Genomic DNA, 20,470 nt, shown 5'->3' with positions numbered 1-20,470 from the left:
GAATAATATGATTTGATGGATGTTTCTTAAAGGGTGCTTGTAAGGGTGAACTTCTTCTAGCAGTTGGAGGAATGAAAATAATCAGATGTTTTCTATAGCTTGGGCAGTTGTGGACAAGGAGACTAAACATAGCTGGAGCTTCTTTATCAACTACTTAAAAGATGACCTGCAGTTGGATACTAGACAGAGTCTTACTGTAATGTCAGACATGCAGAAGGTAATTAATTGTCTATTACTTTGATAATTGTAGAGATGTAAAATGTATTTCTTTCTTGAGTTGTGTTAATTTGTATTTTATTGTAGGATTTTCAAGGAGTTGTTGCTGAACTGCTACCAAATGCTGAAGTTAGAATGTGTGCTAGACACATCTGATCTAACTGGGAAAAATATGAAAGGGAGAGGAAAGAAGAAAATAATTTTGGAGATGTTCCAAGGCAACTTTTGAAGTGAAGTACAATAAGGAGCTTTACAAAATGAACAAACTTGGTAATGAAAACATTAATGAAGATTTATTGCATTATCCAAGAGTGTCATGAGTTAGAGAATTCTTTCAAGAGAACTCCGAATATGATGCAGTTGAAAATAACATGTCTGAAATCTTTAACTCATGAATATTATCTTGTAGACACAACTCTACAATAACCATGTTGGAGGAAATTAGGAGAAAATTAATGACTAAAATTGTAGATATGGTTAAGTTTGCTGACACCTGAATGTGTGATATTGCACCTATGGCTAGACTTATGTTGGAGGAGAATAAAGAAAAGTCTAGGGCATGCAAGGTGCTTTGGAATGCTGATGTTGGGTTTGAGATTGAAGAAGGACAGTATAGGCATGCAATCAACTTGACTGATAGAGTTTGTAGCTGTAGAACTTGGCAGTTGAGAGGCAGTCCATGCCCACATGCTATTTCTGCTTTGTACCACATAGAACATGAACTTGAACCACTTGTTGAGTATTGGTATAGGAAGGATACTTTCTTAAAGGCTTATAGTAATTTCATTCAACCAATTCCAAATATGAAGATGTGACTTGAAACTAACAATCCAAGGATTGAGCCTCATGAGCCTAAAGAAACGCCTGGTAGACCTCCAAGAAATAGAAGAAAGTGTAAAGATGAACCAAGAAAGAAGTATGAAAAAATGTCCAAACAAAGGGTGAAAATTACTTGTTCTCCGTGTAAACAACCAGGTTACAACAAGAAATATTGCAAGGTAAAATAATTTATTATTTGTTTGTGCCTTTTTTTAAAGTCTTCTTAAATGTTATGAACAAACTTTATGTTTTATATTTAGGTTGGTGTCCATACTTCACAACCAGCTAAACACAATTCACAATTTACTGCTGGTCAAAGTTCACAAGGAAGTAGCCATCCTGAACAAACAAGCTCCTATCAACCTGGACCAACAACATCAAACAATCATGTTTCTTCAACAATAATTTGTGGTGATTCCAATATAGTTAAAAGGGCAAGAAAAAAACTGCAAAAACAAGCCAACCACCACCAGTTGGGAATACAAGTGTTCCTGTTACAAGAGGAATAATTAGTCAAATACCTCCAAGGACAAAACAAACTGCTGGACAAAAAAGAGAACATGTTGAAACTGGAGAAGATTCTGCAAGAGGGGAACCAAAGAGACAGACTAAAGATGGATCAAGTAATGTTGGATTTGGCATCTACACAAGTGCAAATGGAACCCAAATACTAAAGAAGTTTGTCACTAACTATCTCTTAAATGAATAAAAGTTTATATATTAATTTTGATTTGTTCTTCAAAAAATAGTCTGGGACTTCAAGTCAAAAGATTCTACCAACAGGTTCAAGTTACAAGGATGCAAGTTTAACAAGTATAGACAGTGGCTTTAAGCCTAGAGGCTTGAGATGAAAAAATAAGGATGTTGTCACCACATCTCGATTGCAGCAAATGAGTTGTCGTATGTTTTTGGAGTATGCTAGATTTATTTTGGTACTAGTAAACACTTTTGTGAAGGTTGTATGTAGTTTTTGTTTATGCTAGCTTTATTTTAGGACCTTATTTCGATACACTTTTTTGAAGGTTGTAGCCTTGAATATTATGTAGCATAATGCTAACTTTGAGTTCATTATGGAACATTCATATAACTGTCTACGTATTGTGTAATTTGGGTGTTACACTATGACAAATATGACCAATTGTTTATAGCCTGAGCATTTTCTTTTGGTGCTACTTTGTATATGGTCAAAAATCAATTTTACAGTAACAACAACATCAAAATACTACTAGAACTTAGAATTTCGTTGAATTCAAAATGCACAATCACATCAAAAATTTACAGCAACAATAACATCAAAATACTACTAGATCGATTCCCAAATACAACATCAAAATAGTTCTAGACAGAAAACCTCAAAAACACTAACAATTAGGCTTTAATTTCCATATTTCAAACATAAGCAACCAGTAAGACAACACCAACAATAAATATATTTCTTGCTCGCTTTTGATTTTCCAATAAAAGCATTTATTCTTTTCAACAATCCCCACATTACCTTGTTTGCTTGTGGAGGGTGTCGATCTTCATACCAAAGAAAATAGTCATAACCACTCATTTTTTATATAATCATCAAAAAGAATTAGACGCAAACAATTAATCATCTAATTGACTCGAAAAAAGTAAGGGAAACAAGAATTTTACCTTTGAAAATCTACAAATAAAAAATCTACGACTGGATTTATTTGGGTCCATGAAGTCTTTAATAATGCGTCATTACCACACCTACAATATCGACCTTCATCCACAGATGCCATGGAAGAATTTGAGAAGCTTGACATGAAAGGCTGAAGAAGAGAGAAATTGAAAAAGAAGGAAAAAATTGAAAAAGAAGAGAGAAATTGGGATTTTAATTATGGTATAATTGGTATAAAATCAAATATAAATAGATGAAGTAGAGTAATATTACTGTTGGGGACGCCACATCAGACGAAATTTTGATATTTACGCGCCTTGCATCAGTGAAAATCACGCGACACTCCATCCGTGCAAAAAGTTTTAAAGTAACACATAGGAACCCTACATTAAGTGTTTAAAATGAAAATTCTTTAGTTGAGGTGTCTATGTAAAAGATCGTGTCAAGTTTAGGGGGCTATCGATGGGTTAGCCCTTATGCAAAGTAAGTTTAACATACAAATATAATTTTTATGTTTGTTATATGTGAAAGTTACTCTTTTTTATTTGGTCCTCATCAATCAATCGAGTATTGATTTATTTTTTCTAGACAATAAAATAGTCTACAGACCAATATTCTTTGAAAAATAATACAATTACTCATCTAATTTCTCAATTTGATAATATCAACATCAAACAATCCCCCTAATTTTAGCTTTTGTTTCTCTAGATTTTCTTTTATCTAGTGTGATTTATAAATTATAAAATACATTATATTTGTATCGTATTTCTGTATATAATTTCTTAACAAATGCTTTCACTTTTGATATTTACTTATTTGGTAATATCCGTACAATAAAATCAAATAATCAAATATAATACTACATAAAAATACGATTTTATCCTAATTTTTTGTCCTAAAAAAACGATTTTTCCAAAATGCTCACAATAATATATGAAATAAAAGAAAATACTTTTAAAGAAAAATAATAAAAAAGAAAATAGATGGCAAGACAATTAACATATTTTTCCAAAATGCTAACAATAATATATGAAATAAAAGAAAATACTCTTAAAGAAAAATAATAAAAAAGAAAATAGATGGCAAGACAATTAACATAGCAGAAAAAGCATGTAGACTGGTAGAAGGCTAAAAAATGTGAATTATATTTATACAAATAGATTGTTGAAATCCAGAAAAGGTTAAAATAAGAAACATTAAGAATCACTTTGTCTTTCTTCCCTCCCTTCTCTTGTTCTTATATATATACGTTTTGTTTTGTTCATTCACTCTGTATCACAACGCCCAAAAACTCTTCTTTTTCAGTCTTTTTTCGTGATGGGGTTGCCCAATTCTAAACCTTCTTCATACAAAGCCCCATTCTTGGTTTAATTTCATTCTTGAGATTTGCTAATCTTGATTTTTGGTTCTTGATTGAAAGTTGAAAACTTTATTAGTTTTGGGGGTTGTTTCTAGGGTTTTTCTTTACTTGTTCAAATGGAATTTACCAAAATTTTGAGCATTTGTTTTCAGTTTGGAATCAGCATTTGCTCAATTGGATGGTTTTGGGATAACCCCTTTTGATTTCTTGGATTAAAGATTGAAACTTTGTTTGAATTATTTGTTTCCATCAGTTGTTTTTCTTGGTTTGTTGTTGTTTTTAGGTTCTGAATTGATTTCGTCAACTTTTTTGGTGAAGAGGGAAGGTAGGATGAATAGTATTTTGAATGAACAAACTCTTACAGACAAGCTTTCAAAGCTTAACACCACTCAGCAGTGCATTGAAAGTAAGAATCTTTCTTCTTCTTTTTTTGCTGTTTTCCCTTCTTTTTTTTTCTTTTCTTTGTTTTTTGAATTTGCTATGTTTACTCCATTAATGGAAATGTTTGTTGGAAGTCAGTTTCTGATGTCTCTTTTAGATCTTGGTTGTTGTTTCATAGTGAATTGACAGAATTGAGTAAGGACTTGTACCTCCAGTTGAATCTGACTAGTACTTGTAGTGGTTCATACAGAATTTTGTATGGGGGATAGATGGTCTATCAATCTTCCCTATTTAGATTAGTTTTTGATCTACTAATCTTAGTGTCAACAGATGGTATTTGATTTGTGTGTTTACTTGTAAATGTATACTAAATTTACTTGATTGTCTTATTTTTTCGTATTGAGAATCAACTTGGCCAGTTTGTGGAGTTCAATTGGATTTAGATAATGTAGACCTAAACAATAAAGAACTACTGCAAGTTGAATATGTTTTATTCCATAAGAATGATTTTTCTTTTTTTTGTTTGGAAAATTGTTACTCAAATATCCTTTAGTTTAACTTTGAAGAAGTAACTAAGATACCAATTTAGCACTAAGGATGTACGTTTTAGGAAAAAAGTGAAGATGGAAAATTCCTGCCCTTTCGTTCTCTATGTTTGATCTGGAAAGAAGTAATGTTAGTGCTGCATACGTACATCTCATGTTTGCCAGTGTCCATTGATATCAGTGGCATTTGCTTTCCCTAACTGACGTTGATGTGTGCTTCATTTACTTCAATCATGCTGAGATTTTCCTTCAGCTGTATTTTGTTCTTGTCAAGCTCCACATTTTAAAGCATTAACCAGTGTTGCTAAGAAGATACTTGTTTCTGCATCATTTGTTGATATAGTTTGGATGCGTATAAATGAAAACTCAAGACTTGGTAGAATCTGAATGATGTTTGATTAGGAATTTTGAGATGTGAACTACTTAACTTGGATGCCACCATATTAAAAAGAAAAGAGGGGTGACTATCCCTGTTAACTGTTTCTTTTTTGGTCATTATCATTGTACATAGCCTTGAACCTTACTTTTGGCCATCTAGGTGCATTTTCTGTATACATACATCAAGTACTTCTATGTACTCTATGGTATTTTGGCATTTGCAAGTTTAAGTTATCTCATTCGATCTTTTAGGGAAGTTTTCATTGTATTCCTTAACTCTTAGGGGTAACTGCTTGTTACTTTTCATACCAACTCTCATCTTTCCTTTACAAATTAACTGATTCCCACCTCCCCTCCGTATAAAGAAAAACAATTCATTCCTCTCTCCTGCTCCCTCTTGTTAGAATAAGATTGCATTTCTCCTATCTGAGGTCCACAAGTAGATTAAAGTAGAAGGCTGGGTCTTCAAACCTACTTTTAACTTACAAACAAATGGAGCTAATCTTTTACTCCTCCTATCCAAATTTATATGACATACTTCTTTAGCCTATCCCAGTAAAAGAATGTCATGCTTTCTTATTTTGTAACAATTTATCTTTAAATTTCTCATTTTACCTAATGAGATGATTTATAGCCACACAAATGTTTGGTTTGTTTTAGACTATAAGTTTTAAAAGTATTTCTCTTTTTATTAAACTATGTGCCCAGTCAAACACTACCGCATAAATCGGGGCGGAGGGAGTAGTAATTTTGTCTATACTGATGATTGCTATGTATATTTAAATTTTGGGGCTTACATATGAAGTTCAAGCCTTCTCACTTGCAGTTTGAACTCTTCTTGCTCTCATTTGTGGAATGCACAACTAGCAAACTAAACCAAAAGGGCTTATCCTTCCATTCACATGTGTTAGTACGTAGCAGATAATGTCTCCCTTTTGTCTTGTTCTCTACCATCTTGTGGCTTTTCTGTTTTCATTTTCCTTCCATGAATAAATTCTTAGTTGCATATTGGCTGTGAGCCTTATAAGATGATTACTTGGAGTGATACCTGGGAACATTTATTTTGCTTCCCTATCTGGTACTTTGCATCCCAATTCATACTTTTTTTCCTTTAACATTGTTTGTCTTGGTTTTTAATGCAGCATTGTCCCATTGGTGCATTTTCCACCAAGATAAAGCAGAGCTGGTTGTTACAACATGGGGTAAACAGTTCCACAGTTCCGAAATGACTAAGAAAGTCCCTTTACTGTACCTTGCAAATGACATCCTGCAAAACAGCAAGCGTAAAGGAAATGAGTTTGTCATCGAGTTTTGGAAGGTTCTTCCTGCAGCACTCAAGGAGATTGTCGGAAAAGACGATGAACATGGAAAGAATGTAGTTTCCAGATTGGTATGCTTCTTGCCATTTTGCTTCTGAACGTTTGGCCCCCATACCCTAGCTTATGTAGGTACAGGGCCACAGCACAAAAGGCGAAATTTCAGCCTACTTTTGCTCTTGTTTTTCAGTGTCTGATCAACCTGTTGCTCGGAAATTATTGAGATAGTTTGACTGTCTGTTTCGGTTAAAAAAAAAAGAAGATATAGTATTTGACACTCTTGCTTAAATGGTTTGTAGGTTAAAATATGGGAAGAAAGGAAGGTTTTTGGATCTCAAACACACAGCCTAAAAGATGTAATGCTTGGAGAAGAGCTGCCACCACCACTGGAGCTTGGAAAAAAGCGAAGTCGTTCTGTCAAAATAGTTAAAAGGGACACGCGGTCCATAAGAACGGTGAGCATCGGTCCAAAACGGTGACATGTTCCTCATAATGCATTTTTGTTTGTATCCACTGATTACTTGATTGCTTTATCTTGCTTTCAGTATTACTTCTTGTTCTTAACACTGCTTTATAACCAGAAATTGACTGTTGGAGGAACAGCTGAAAAAATAGTGTCAGCATTGCACTTGGTAGTCAGTGAGCATTCTACTGAAGATGAAGAAATGAGCAAATGCAAGTCTGCTGTTCACCATGTGCGAAAGATGGAAAAGGATGTTGACATGGCCCTTGCAAGAGGTAATCTAGTTCTCTATTGGAATGCAAAATTAATACGTCTGCATGGATTGCTCATTATGTTGACAATGAACTTAGTACACCTCAGTATCTATTAAAAAGGGTGGATGATGAAGATATACTGAATGAAGCCTGTGATTTAGTGATATTCAATAACCGAAAGAACAATTATTGATTCTCAATCCAAGAGAGTGAAAAAAATATCATTTTTGCATAACTTTCACAGATAAAAAAAGGAATAAAATCATGCCTCCTAGGGGATCTGGTGTTTGAGGTAATGGGTGTAACAGCATGGAGAGTTCGGGTTCGAATATCAGCTGGCATACTTGGTTGGCACCTATCTGCCCCAGCCTATTGGACAGGATACCATAGAAACCTGTACTTTCCTGTTGTATAGGCAAGTTGGCCCGAACACCAATGAGATTAATGGAATTACACGGCTGAGATCTTGACAGAATGATAGATTAGACATCTCTTTATGGTCTTTTTTCCCAAACTTTGTTACTTAGAAATCACAATTGGGGATTAAGAGCATATTATCTTGTGTTGCAGCAAAACATCCAATGCGAAAAACCTTGTCCAAAGAACTGGAGGAGGAAGAAAGGATGTTGAAACAATCCATTGAGAAACTAAAAGTTGTTGAGACCAATAGATTGGCCCTTGTTTCACAGTTAAGGGAAGCATTAACTGAACAGGTAAGTAATAAATGCATCTTTTCAATCTTTCTATTCTTTTGGCATATATGGTAATGTACTTATTGTCCATCTCATTGTCTCTTAAATTTGTCAGGAATCTGAACTAGAGAACGTTCGGACTCAGATACAGGTTTTTTTTCTCACTTATTAATTTTAAGCTTATTACTTTGTTTTCTTACACTGCTATTTATATGCTTTATCCATATCCCTTTTTTGGGTTTGAAGATGGGGTCGGATGTTGGTGTTTTGGGACGGTAGAAAATAGAATTGGAGTGGAGGAAGGCTTCAATATGTGATACAATGAGAGGGAAAGGGAGTTGTTGAGTTTCATGCTGCTTCTCGAATACCTCCCCAAATAATTGGAAATTGGGGAGAGATGTGTGAACATAGTATGAAAATCGATGCTATTGCTATTTCTTGTGTCCACAAGGCCATACTCTAGAGTCTAGACGCCTAGTGGCGTAAGACATGTGGACAAGATGGAAATTTGGATCTACTCGAATCTTGAGATATATAGAATTTTTGATAGAAAATGAATTTTATCAGCTGAAGCCACTGAGTTGTCATGATGATACACTGACCGGCATTCTGTCTGGACTTGCTTTACGATATGGTTCTCTACCATGGAATGGTAATACATTGGATGGGTTTGTATATTGTTCTGATCTCAGTCGAATGTTGTTTCTTCTTTCTTATCATTCTAAATATGTAATCCGTTGCTTGTTTTCTAAGTCAAAACACCAAGTTTATAATAATACAAACTAATTTGATCTATTGGATTTTCAGGTGGCGGAAGCACAGGCGGGGGAAGCCAGCAACATGCGGAAGTATCTGGATGATGAAGATTATGTGGGAGAAAGAAAGCCTTTGGGTACAACAACTTCACCAGACATCTATGGAAAAGCAGGAGAAACAAGCAAGAAAACAGCTGCAGCAATCGCAGCTGAGGTAGCTGACAAGCTTACAGCTTCTAGCTCCTCTCAGTATATCATGTCGTCCGTGCTCTCTACATTTGCTGCTGAGGCAGCAAAATCTGCCGGGCTTGCAAAACCTTCATCATATCTGACCACCAACAGTTACATTTCACAACCAGAAAATGCTCTATCTGATTCAAATGCTTTAATGTCAGCACAGCTACCTAATCCTCCCCCAAGTAACCCGTATCAGTCCATGCTGGCTCCTCATCCCACAGTGCATCAGGGTCAGTATCATTCACTTGCTAATCCAACGTCCCAGCAGTATTTACAGCCATCAGCAGGAATGATGAGCCCTTATAGTTATGGGAGTATTGCTGCCTTGCCATCTGTACCACCTCCACCACCCCCACCAGCACCTCCGTCGTATATGACTATGACACAGCAACCATTGTCGATGATGCAGCAGGGTGCAGCAGCACAACAGCAACAACCACCATTACCTCAACAACCTCCCCCTCCTAATTTCCGTCCTGTCACACCTGTCCAGCCTCCTGGAATGCTGTACTATTCTCAACCATATCATTCACAACAGTGAGAGAGGAGTACTCTTTTCAAACTGACCATTACTTCTTGGTATCAGAAACAACAATTTCTAGATGTGAACAATAGGAGGTTCGTTGGACAAATCATGAACCGATGCATAGTGTTATATACAGGGCAAGGAGCAGCTGATAGTGCAGGTAATAGATATTACCATTAGTGTTTATTTTGCCATCTTCAAGACAGTTTAGAAAATTCTGCGATGATGATCGTCTTCATCCGATGTTGTTATTGTTGATTCCTTTAGGATTCTTTTTCTGTTTTTACTTTTCATCATACATGTAACATTAGCATGATGGCTGCTGAGAATTTTGTATTACTAGTTAAACAGGATAGAAGAACTAGGTTTTTCTGTCTCCCATAAACTTGGTAAATGAAATAGCCAGCTTTGTTTTCATAACATTTCTGTTTTCGGTAAAAATGTCAGTTATGAAATGCCAAGTCTAAGGGTGTGTTATGGAAGAACTTCTTTCCATCCTCCAACATGCCTCATCTCCACTCCATCCTCATAGCTTCATCCCTAAGCCCTACACTCATCGCTATCATAGTGTAATAAAAATGTGTTTTTTCTTACATATCAAACACTATTTTTCGAGAAAACTTTTTCCTATCACTGAACACACCCTAACTTGGATGACTCATTGTGCATTTGAGGGGGTTTTAAGTAGTATCTTTGTTGCGTTTTTTCCTACTTCAATTGTTTGTCACAATGCCTATAGTTTAATGTTTAAAAGTATGTAATACTAGTAAGTATCCGAAATTTCAAAGGATGCATAAGCACGGGAGCTTGCTATTAATCGTAGTATCGGTAGGTTTTGACACTTCAATTATAGTTTTATCGTGTTATGACTATTGATTAGGATGATTTATCAGGTTGCGCATAGAATTTTACTATGATTGTCTCCATTTATGTTATTTCTTTATTTATACTGCTTTGGACTATTCTTTCTTGAGTTTGAGGATCTATCGAAAACAATCTCTACCTCTAAAATAGTAGTAAGGTCTGTGCATCCGTTACTTTTCAACAGACTCCACTCTATGGGATTGTTGTTGTCATTTAACTACCTTGGTCCTGTAGATGCGGTGTGATGAATGGGGCTTTTCCTCCTTTAATCATAGATCTCAGATTCGAACCACCTTGGTTATGAAAAACTTTGATGTTGGTGTGAGTTGCTTTCCTTTAACCTAATGAGAGAAGCAGTTCCGGAGTTCAATAGGACGGAACTTGACTATTGCTTAAAAGAATTCTAGTAGAAAATGATGACTGAGGTTCTGTTTTCTTATTATGTTAATGAAATATACTATTCATATGGATGTCCACCCTGCATTATGAACAATTTGAAGGTAAAACATCAGCCATCAAGAATAAGTGTCAATACAAATAGGAGCTGCATTTGAAGGAAACGCAATTTCACGTTATCTTTCATTTCTTTCACAATCCTGTGAGAGTAGAGTATATTTCATTGATGTAACTCTTTATTTAATGGACAACCAAGAAAAAACATTTGCATATAAGGGACAGAAACCACACCTCATTGACAAGTTAAAATGACAGATATAAATCTAAGAATGCAGTATCAACACTTCATTCCTTTCCTGACAATGAAGTCTCTGATAAAAATCGGAAGATGGTACATGATTGCAGCAACAGTAGACAAATGGCCAATAGAAAACCAAGCCGGAGGTTTCTTCTTCAGCACCGCATTCACGGTCCTCTTTGCAAATTCTTCTGCAGGAGTTGATTTTGGGCCTTGTGAGAAATGTGCTCGTGCCCGGATTGATTCTTCAAAATTCTTGTACAACTTCCACTCTGGCATTTGAGTGTAGTTGGCAATGGCTGTGTCTCCAATGTGGGATGTCACAGCTCCAGGGACAACAGAGATGACATCAATGCCAAATGGCCTAAGTTCCAGTCTACATATAGCACACAGTAGAGCAATAAGGACTACAGCATAAAAACGTAGATATGCCATTCTGATGAGGAAAAATGTAAGTTTGTAGAAATAATTGATCCGTACAGAAGCTTTGGTCATTGGAGTAAAGCAGCTTTGACAGGCATTACATGAACTCAACGTTGTCTGTCAGCTGTGGCATCAGGAAATCATAAAGACGTTTATTACCATCTACCTATAGGTGGATGATAATAAGTTAGTTGAAGAAATGATCTGTTAGAAGAGGATACAATCCCAAGCATATTACAGGTCTTTCAATAGCATGACACCTAATTTAAGACTTCCATAATCCATAATAGAGGTTTCAAGTTTCAAACCCCTTGCCTGTAACAGGAGGTTGGCCTATTGGGTTGAGCTTGTTGTACGGGGCTTGCCTAGTGCAGTTGACCTCAACTCTGTGGTTTGCAAGCTATTGCACAAGAGCGAGTTTTACCCTGTGCACACCCAAAAGGATAGGATAGCGGCTGTGGTTCCCTCATCCAAATATTTTTTTTTTAAAATAATAAAATAATTTAACACCTAATCTTCTCTTACAACCTAGAGTTGGTATAAAAAGAATAACTTGGTGATTAATGAAGCATAGCCAACAACTAGCATCCTTCAATCACCAGCTTGCAGTAAGGTACATCAGCCACTAACATCTGTGATGCTATATAAATCGACATGCTAAGTTTTGAGAGCTATAATACTAGTATCACTGCCTGGGATTGGGTATTCAAGCTGACAAGGCCTTACGGGTAGATACTATACAAGTGAAAATTCTTATTTTGAGCTGGAACACCTTAATCTACCCAATAACTTTTTCAATTTGATCTTGTTCTTCCTTTTTGCCTTAACTGCCACATAATTAGAGAATAGAGATTCACAATGGTAAGATTTGAGTATGGTCATAGAACCCTCACTCTGTGCAGATCAATAAGCATCCCATTCACCAGCACCCTCTGGTTGATCGAGTGAACCTCTCTTACCTAGAAGATTTTTACAGTTGTTTTCTTTTTCCTAGATTTGCATTAATTTCAAAATTTAAGCTAAGATTTTCCCAAAATTTAACATATGGACAATCTGAGACTGAGAGGAGATTTCGGATAACCAAAATGGTAATGATGGAAGCGGTAGCTGGAGATGGTAGAGGAGAAAGCAAGCAAATGAATGAGAAAGAAATCTTTTAGCTGAAGGAATGCACTAGAAAACTGTCACAGGATTTTTGAGGAAAAGCCAACAGATATCTTTCTTCTGTACCGAAATGAATATCATATTTTGGCTCGGCAAGTACATTAAGAAGAGAATTGAAAAGAGAAGACTTTGTAGCTAAGAGGTAAGATGTGAAGCTATATTTACATGGATCCTCATTTGCCTTGGCATACTGGTATTGAAATGTGCTGGTGTCAGTTACTTTGTGCCAAGTCTTCGAAATATTTTTAGAAGTAACAATAAGTTACATGAAATCATAGCAGATACTTGAAGACATCTGTATCGGATATGTCCAGTAGCCAAATCCATGTTCCATAGATGATAGACCATGTTACTTATATTTTTTAGTTAAATTAAAGAGAAAATTTTTATAAAGAGTTGCAAAAGTAACCAGATGTAAGATTTTGTGATACATAAATTTTGTTGCAAGATCAACTCTTTTTCTTTGGAAACTGAAAATCATTATTGGGATAGAAGTAGAACAAAAAGGAAATGGGACATTCAACTTGGAAAGAGTGAAATTCAACTTTCGTTTTCGTTAGGAAAACTTAAGAACTTGATACTACAGCCTAATCAACGTGCAACATGGCACACCACAAGTTCGAACAGTGCCTGCTTTTGTCACTCCAAGGAAAGATTTATCGACTAATAATTGGTATTACAAAAAGATGCTTACAAAGTTAGAATATTTGATCACAGGAGGAAAACAAGACCAGAAAGCTAATTTGGTCTAAAGAATGAAGTTTGAACAGGTGATTTCTTATCCAGTGTAAAGGTAACAGAAGGTGGACATATTCAAAGAAACTTTTCCGGCTGTCTGTACACCTTATGTATAAAAACTGAATCATTCTCATAAGAGACGAAGAATGTAGCGTCTCAAAGAGGTGAAATTAGACCAGCTAATACCCAAACAAATCTTACAAAAAAATTTAAGCAAATAACAATGGCACAATAAATAATGTGAAGTTCTAAGTGTCAGTTTAGTAAAATTTATTTACAAGTATTGCTAGCACTTCAATGAAGAATAAGCATACAAAACAAAGTTAGTTATTGCATACCTCAAGGTATCAGTAAATGAATGTACAGCAGCTTTGGATGCACTATAAGCACCAGACCATGGACCTGGAGATAAAGCACTGCAACTTCCAACGTTGACAATTTTCCCTTGTTTCCTGGATGCCATGTGCGGGACAACAGATTGAATTAACCTTATGGGACCTATGGAAATATAAAGCAGTCATAAACAAACACACACACACAAAAAAAAAAAAAAAGCAAATAAAATTGCTGCCAGGGGAAAGTACAAGAAAATAATAAAACAAAAGAAGTAAGAAAATGAGAGGAAATAATCATTTATTCCAGCTCCACTTGACTAAGATGGAAAATTAGTTATTTGGGAAAAGGAGATACACAATGATTTCTTGTTATCAGGACAAAAGTGTACGACGTGAACACAGAAATATAAACCATGTGTAGTATAGGTTCAATCATCTTCACTCTCTTAGCATGATTTTAATATATTACAACCATCTTACATTGAAATCAAATTTTTCCTTTTGGTAGGTTTTGTGTTTACTTTCTCCAATAGAAAAGAATTCTAGCATGAACAACACTATACATACCGACTTTACTTCTCAACAATTGTGACAATTCAAAGAAAATGCTAAATGTGCATTGGATATTTCCAACTTAACTGATAATGTCTCAAATGCAGGTTTATTCTTTAAAAAGCACATAACAGGATGATAAAGTGTGTCGAAAATTACTGACAAGTGTCTAATGCATAATCATATATCGAGATACTTCATGTTACTAGTTGCAGAAAGAGGATATTAGAAGCAAGGAAATAGGGAATAGTAAAAGATAAAACACAACTAGTGAGAGCAACACCAACAACAAGCTAATGATGTTAACGAGATACTCAACTATTCAGCATGCCACAACCAATGGTTCAAGTGAATACAAAGATTACTGATATGTAGAACGGAAAGAATAACATTTGGTTCGAAAGTTTGAATTTTGTTAGTTACAAAGTCATTTTCCATTTCTAGCAAAGTAGTAAACCAATAATGCTTTGAAAATAATAAATAAATGAAAGGAAAATTACTTAACTACACAATCTATCTTTTCATAATTTCTAAAATTTCCTACCATTTCAAAATATTACAAATATCCCTCCTTTTCTCTTTTTCTCTCTTTTTCAGATACATTATCCACAATCCTTCCAACTTTCAACCCACGATTTTGTTTCTATTTTCATGCCTAGAACCACTCCCATATATTGACAGTTACATCCATCACTCTATTTTTGAATTTCAAATATATTTTTTTTCCACTTAATCAATTTTAAGTTACTAAAAAGCTTTAGAACTATTTCTTCATCAAAAAATTTTCCAGATCTTCCACTGTCATTTTGTTAAAAAAATAAATTCAGCTTTTTCATCTACAACTTTTTGATACATATGAATTCTACTCTTCTTTTTTTAGCTTTTCATCTTAATTTTCAATTCCAGATCTTCAATAGTCGAATTTTCGATTAGTGATTATCATGTCCAATATAAATGTACTTGATTCATAGGCACTATCTAATGTATCATTAACTTATATCAAGTCAGATAATGTATCTTTAACCGTGATACATAAATCATAATGTTTAACAATTGAAGTACTGCGTATCAGATTCAACAATAAGTATATTATATATATCAGAGGCAATCTTTTACCACTAGATACATACACCAAAATTATTCATCTGGAAGGCTATGTGTCTATACATTACCCAATAAATACACTTGATACATAAACTCTTTATGTTTAATAACTAAGACATTATGTATCAAATTAATCAATATGTGCATGATGCACAATATATATCAACTTCAATCGTTTTCAAACTTTATTACATGTATCATATACATATCAACTAACCACCATTGTGTTATGTATCACACTTAAAAAATGTTATTTGAAATAATTACATGTTTAATGTATCTTTTTATAAAACACGGTATCTCTCAAACAAAATAAGATACATAAATTATAATATATCACGCACTAATTTCTTAAGCATGATACGTACATTCAAATTTATAATAAATGTATTAGATACATAACAATTACCACACAAACATGTATCCTTAGAAGTGGCAGCAACAACGGGAACAAGCATCAGACTAATATGAATTTTTTAACATTCTGGACATCAAACAAAAGTATGACAACATGATTACTAGATATTATTATATTCTCTTTGATGAATGAATTTCTCAAAAGAATTGACAACATAAGAAAGCACAACAAGTAGTGATTTTGAGAGGGGCATTAAGAATACTCATATACATATCCTTATTTGCTTATCAAAATTTTCACACATGATTTTGCATGTTTAGGTTGATTGTCTATTTTGAATATGAGCTGAGCACTTTGTTGTTAATCTTGTTGGGTATCTTTTCTTGCCGAACCACAAATACTTCGTCAAACCCCTAACGATGATAGTTACAAGACTAGCGAAGATCTTCATGATGTATATTCTTAAAAAATTGAATAATTTTGAATGAAAATTAAAAATATCTTCAATGAATTAGGAGAAGAAGTTTGGATCTCAAAATTTCAATAATTTTGAATCAAAATTGAAAGGATCTGAACTGGAAGAAGATTTTTGAATCTCAAAATTTTGAATTATTTTGAATCAAAATTGAAAGGATCTTTGATAATTTGGGAGAAGAATTTTGAATTTTGTAAAGTTGTTGCAAATTGGAGCAATTTATCGGAAAGAAATCAATTTACATTTCTATTTCATATTAAGCTCAACAAACAAGTTTTTTAATGTATCACAATTAATGTATCCGAATGAAATTTATGTATTTGAATGACTGATATTTTAAGGGATTTTTGTTAAACAAAAAAAAATAGGAATAAAATGTAATTTAAGTGTTACGTTATGGGATTTATGTAACTTATACTAAATTAAAACATGTTCAGCTAATCGATTTGGAAAATGATAGTTAACCTCCCCATCTATCTTACACATTATTATTGACTTAATAAACAGTTTTTTACTATAAATAGACTGTAATTAATTTGCTATAATCATTTCCTCAATGTATTTAATGAACCTATAAACATTTCCAGACCATTGGATCTGTAAAGCATGCTAAACAATGTTTTCAAATGACATACAAGTCAACAGCTCACAGAAGTCAGACTGCCGTCTTTAGTTCAAAGATTACTAGTGTATGATGGTTAAAAACTTAAGCAAACCAAAATACTAACAAATAAGACACATAGGATCAAATGTTGTTTCTGGTTATAACATGTTCTCAATTCTATTACCAAATTTACTTCTAGATGAGAAAAGGACAGGTTGGTATCCATCCTTTCAGCTCTCTGGTTTTGTAGTACATAATCATAAATGAGCTCTCAAATTCACATATTTAGTACCTCTTTGCAGGGGCGGATTTAGAGGGGCGCGAGGGTATTCATCTGAACCCCCTCAACAAAAAAGTACATGGTAAATAAAAGGAAAGTTTTTTTATTTTTATGTAGATATATAAATTTTGAATTCCCTGAATACCATAAATAGAAGGAAAATGTTTTTCGAAAAAATTATTGGTCAAATATTTTGAAGAACATTTTCTCTAAGAACATAAGGAAAATGAATTTCCTAATGGAAGTTGGGAAAACAAGCTCTACTAGTGACATTCCATATTAACCGTGTCCTTCCCAGTTCCCTCCTTAACTCCAAAACACACCTCATCCTGTCATCCACACTCCTACCTCCTACAGTATTTGTCTAAATTATATACAAATATTTTTAGGATAATGATTTTTGCTTGGCTACCAAACACAAACCCACTTATTTCTAGAAAATATTTTTCAAGATAACACTTCCCTTCATGCCAAACACATCCTAGATATTGGCTAAGTGGTTTAGGAGGTTCAAAATTCAAATCTTAGGCATTATATTTTTATTTTTCTGAACCTCTTTAGTGAAAATCTTGTATTCGTCAATATCCCTTTGGTATTTTCTTTGATGCCCTTATAGTTATCAATCACTCACTTCAAAAAGGAAGCACAGGTGAGTTGCCAACCAAACCATGGGGACCATATTGTTCTGTGGTCCAAATCAATCCAGTAAAACCAAGAGCTCAGCTTAGCCATGGATGCCAACCAGCCTCCTGAGCTATCAAAATACGAGAATGTACGGTGGTTTTTCATACTGTTTAAACATTTATTGTTCTCACTTCTCATCGATTTAAAGCAAGAAAAATCACCCATCAAGAACTTCAATAAACAAAAATTACCATATAAACACAAACACACCAAATTCAATAGGCATAATAACAAACACTTGAACTACAATTTCAACAGTAAAACACAAAGGGAAATAGTAATACGATTCATACCAAAAACATTGGTATTGAAGGTATGTTGAATAGCAGATAAAGGGAGTTCAGCAAGAGGCCCAACACACTGTATACCAGCGTTATTAACAAGAACATCAATTCGCCCAAATTTGTCAACAACTTTTGTGAGTACATTCGTCACATTTTGTTCAGATAAAACATCAAGTTCTTGAAGAAAGAATCGTGGATCATTTTGGAAATCTGACATGGATTTAAGGGATCGAGCTGTAGCTACAACAAGGCAATTCTTAGCAGCAAAAGCTAGAGCTAGCTCATGCCCTATGCCGCCATTTGAGCAGCCAGTTATCAGAACTACTTCTCTGTTTTCTTCCATGAAAAAGAGAGGTTTGAGGGGTTTTCTCTGTAAAGAAGTTTGGAATTGTAAGCTATGGAGAATGGAGAAGAAGCTTGGAATTGTGTAAGCTATGGAGAATGGAGATTGATGACAATAATATAGATGTACATAGCTTTCGCAGATTGACTCTTGTAAACCTATATAATAATAATTTCAAACATAAAATTGTTGTAAAAGGGAGAAAAATATAATAATACTAAACAAGAAATGGAACACAAATAAAAATATTAAGTAAAAGCATAGAGTATTCTTTTACTTCTTTTGTTGTATTTTATAAGGGTGAAAGAATACACTTTTATAGGAGGTAGAAGTCATTGTTTATGATGTTAAATAAAATACGTTAGAAAATCTTTAAGTGTACATTAAATTAGGTGTATATTGAAAGATACCTTCGTACAAAATTCAATGAATTTGTAACACTCCTCTTTGGATGTTTGTAGATAATATGTCTCGTTAAAACTTTATTAGGAATAATCCAGTGAAAAAAAGCCTAGTGAAGGAAAAAGAGTACACACGTCTTGTTTGAGTGTTGTCTCATTAAAAACCTTATCAAGAAAAAAATCCAATGGGACAAAACCTTGGCTAAGGGAAAAAGAGTACAACGCGTATTTACTCTCCTTGATGAAAAACTTATTTGATATCTTGGAGACAGCGCATTTAAATCTTATATCTTAGCTTTTCAAATGTTGACATTGGCAATGCCTTAATGAATAAATCTGCAAGATTATCACTCGAACGAATCTGTTGAACATTTATCTCACCATTTTGTTGAAGATCGTGTGTGTAAAAGAACTTAGGTGAAATATGTTTTGTTCGGTCTCCTTTGACATATCCTCCTTTTAATTGAGCTATGCAAGCAGCATTATCTTCATACAATATTGTTGGAGTCTTTGTTTGCATAAAAAGACCGCATAATTACAGAATGTGTTGAGTCATTGCTCTCAATCATACACACTCTCGACTGGCTTCATGAATGACTATTATCTCTGTACGATTTGAAGAAGTAACAACTATTGTTTGCTTCATTGGACGCCATGATATAGTTGTACCTCCATATGTGAATAAATAATCTGTCTGAGATCGGGCTTCATGTGAGTCAGATTAATCGCCAGCATCTGCGTAACCGATCAATTCTTACTTGCATGCATTAGAATACAACAATCTCATATCAATTGTTCCTTGAAGATATCTGAATATATGTTTAACACCTTTTCAATGTCTTCTTGTTGGACATGAGCTGAATCTCGCTAATAAACTTACTGCGACGCAAATATCTGGTTGAGTATTGTTGGCAAGGTACATTAATGCTCCAATAGCACTGAGATATTGTGTTTCATCACGAAGAACCCTTTTCTTGAGGTCGGAATGAATTTTTATTTATATCAAGGGATCTAACAACCATCGGGGTACTTAATGGATGTAATTTATCCATGTAAAATCGCTTTAAAACATGTTCAGTATATGTTGATTGATGGATAAATATTCCATTTGTCAAATGTTCAATGTGAAGGCCAAGACAAAATTTTGTCTTGCCAAGATCTTTCATCTCAAATTCTTTCTTCAAACACACAACGACTTTTGAAAACTCTTTAGGTGTTCCAATGATGTTCAAGTCATCAACATCAACAAATATTATTACAAATTCATATTTTCACCTTCGTATAAAATACAAGGACAAATACGGTCATTCTTGTACCCTTCTTTTAGCAAATATTCGCTAAGACAATTATACCATATTTGCCCTAATTGTTTTAATCCATATAAGGATTTCTGAAGCTTTATTAAACAACTTTCTTATGAATTTTTATATGTTTTTAGGCACTTTGAGTGTTTCAGGAATTTTCATAAAAATATTATGTTCTATTGAGCCATATAAATAGGTTGTGACAATGTCCATTAGATGCATTTCAAGCTTTTCATGAATTGTCATATTTATTATATACATGAAGGCAATTGCATCTATCAATGGAGA

General features: G+C 34.1%; 2 protein-coding genes across 2 annotated transcripts; one reads left to right on the top strand and one right to left on the bottom strand.

The window, feature by feature from the left end:
- The first annotated feature begins 3,804 nt into the window (after positions 1-3,804).
- Positions 3,805-9,998, top strand: LOC107015848 (regulation of nuclear pre-mRNA domain-containing protein 1B-like). The gene is made up of 7 exons (XM_015216266.2): positions 3,805-4,434; positions 6,475-6,722; positions 6,948-7,103; positions 7,230-7,386; positions 7,936-8,078; positions 8,173-8,208; positions 8,865-9,998. Exons 1-7 carry the CDS (start codon positions 4,359-4,361, stop codon positions 9,588-9,590), a joined length of 1,542 nt encoding a protein of 513 aa, XP_015071752.1. The 5' UTR covers positions 3,805-4,358; the 3' UTR covers positions 9,591-9,998.
- Positions 9,999-10,984: 986 nt separating this feature from the next.
- Positions 10,985-18,722, bottom strand: LOC107015603 (NADPH-dependent 1-acyldihydroxyacetone phosphate reductase-like). The gene is made up of 3 exons (XM_015215927.2): positions 18,144-18,722; positions 13,797-13,956; positions 10,985-11,509 (listed from the first exon to the last, which is right to left on the bottom strand). The coding sequence occupies exons 1-3, from the start codon at positions 18,475-18,477 to the stop codon at positions 11,173-11,175; spliced, it is 831 nt and encodes a 276-aa protein (XP_015071413.1). The 5' UTR covers positions 18,478-18,722; the 3' UTR covers positions 10,985-11,172.
- Between the last annotated feature and the right edge of the window lie 1,748 nt (positions 18,723-20,470).

This window comes from Solanum pennellii, chromosome 4 (assembly GCF_001406875.1).
Source record: "Solanum pennellii chromosome 4, SPENNV200".
Lineage (NCBI taxonomy): Eukaryota > Viridiplantae > Streptophyta > Magnoliopsida > Solanales > Solanaceae > Solanum > Solanum pennellii.
The sequence above is the reverse complement of the archived record's forward strand: the minus strand, read 5'-3'. Positions and strand labels throughout refer to the sequence as shown.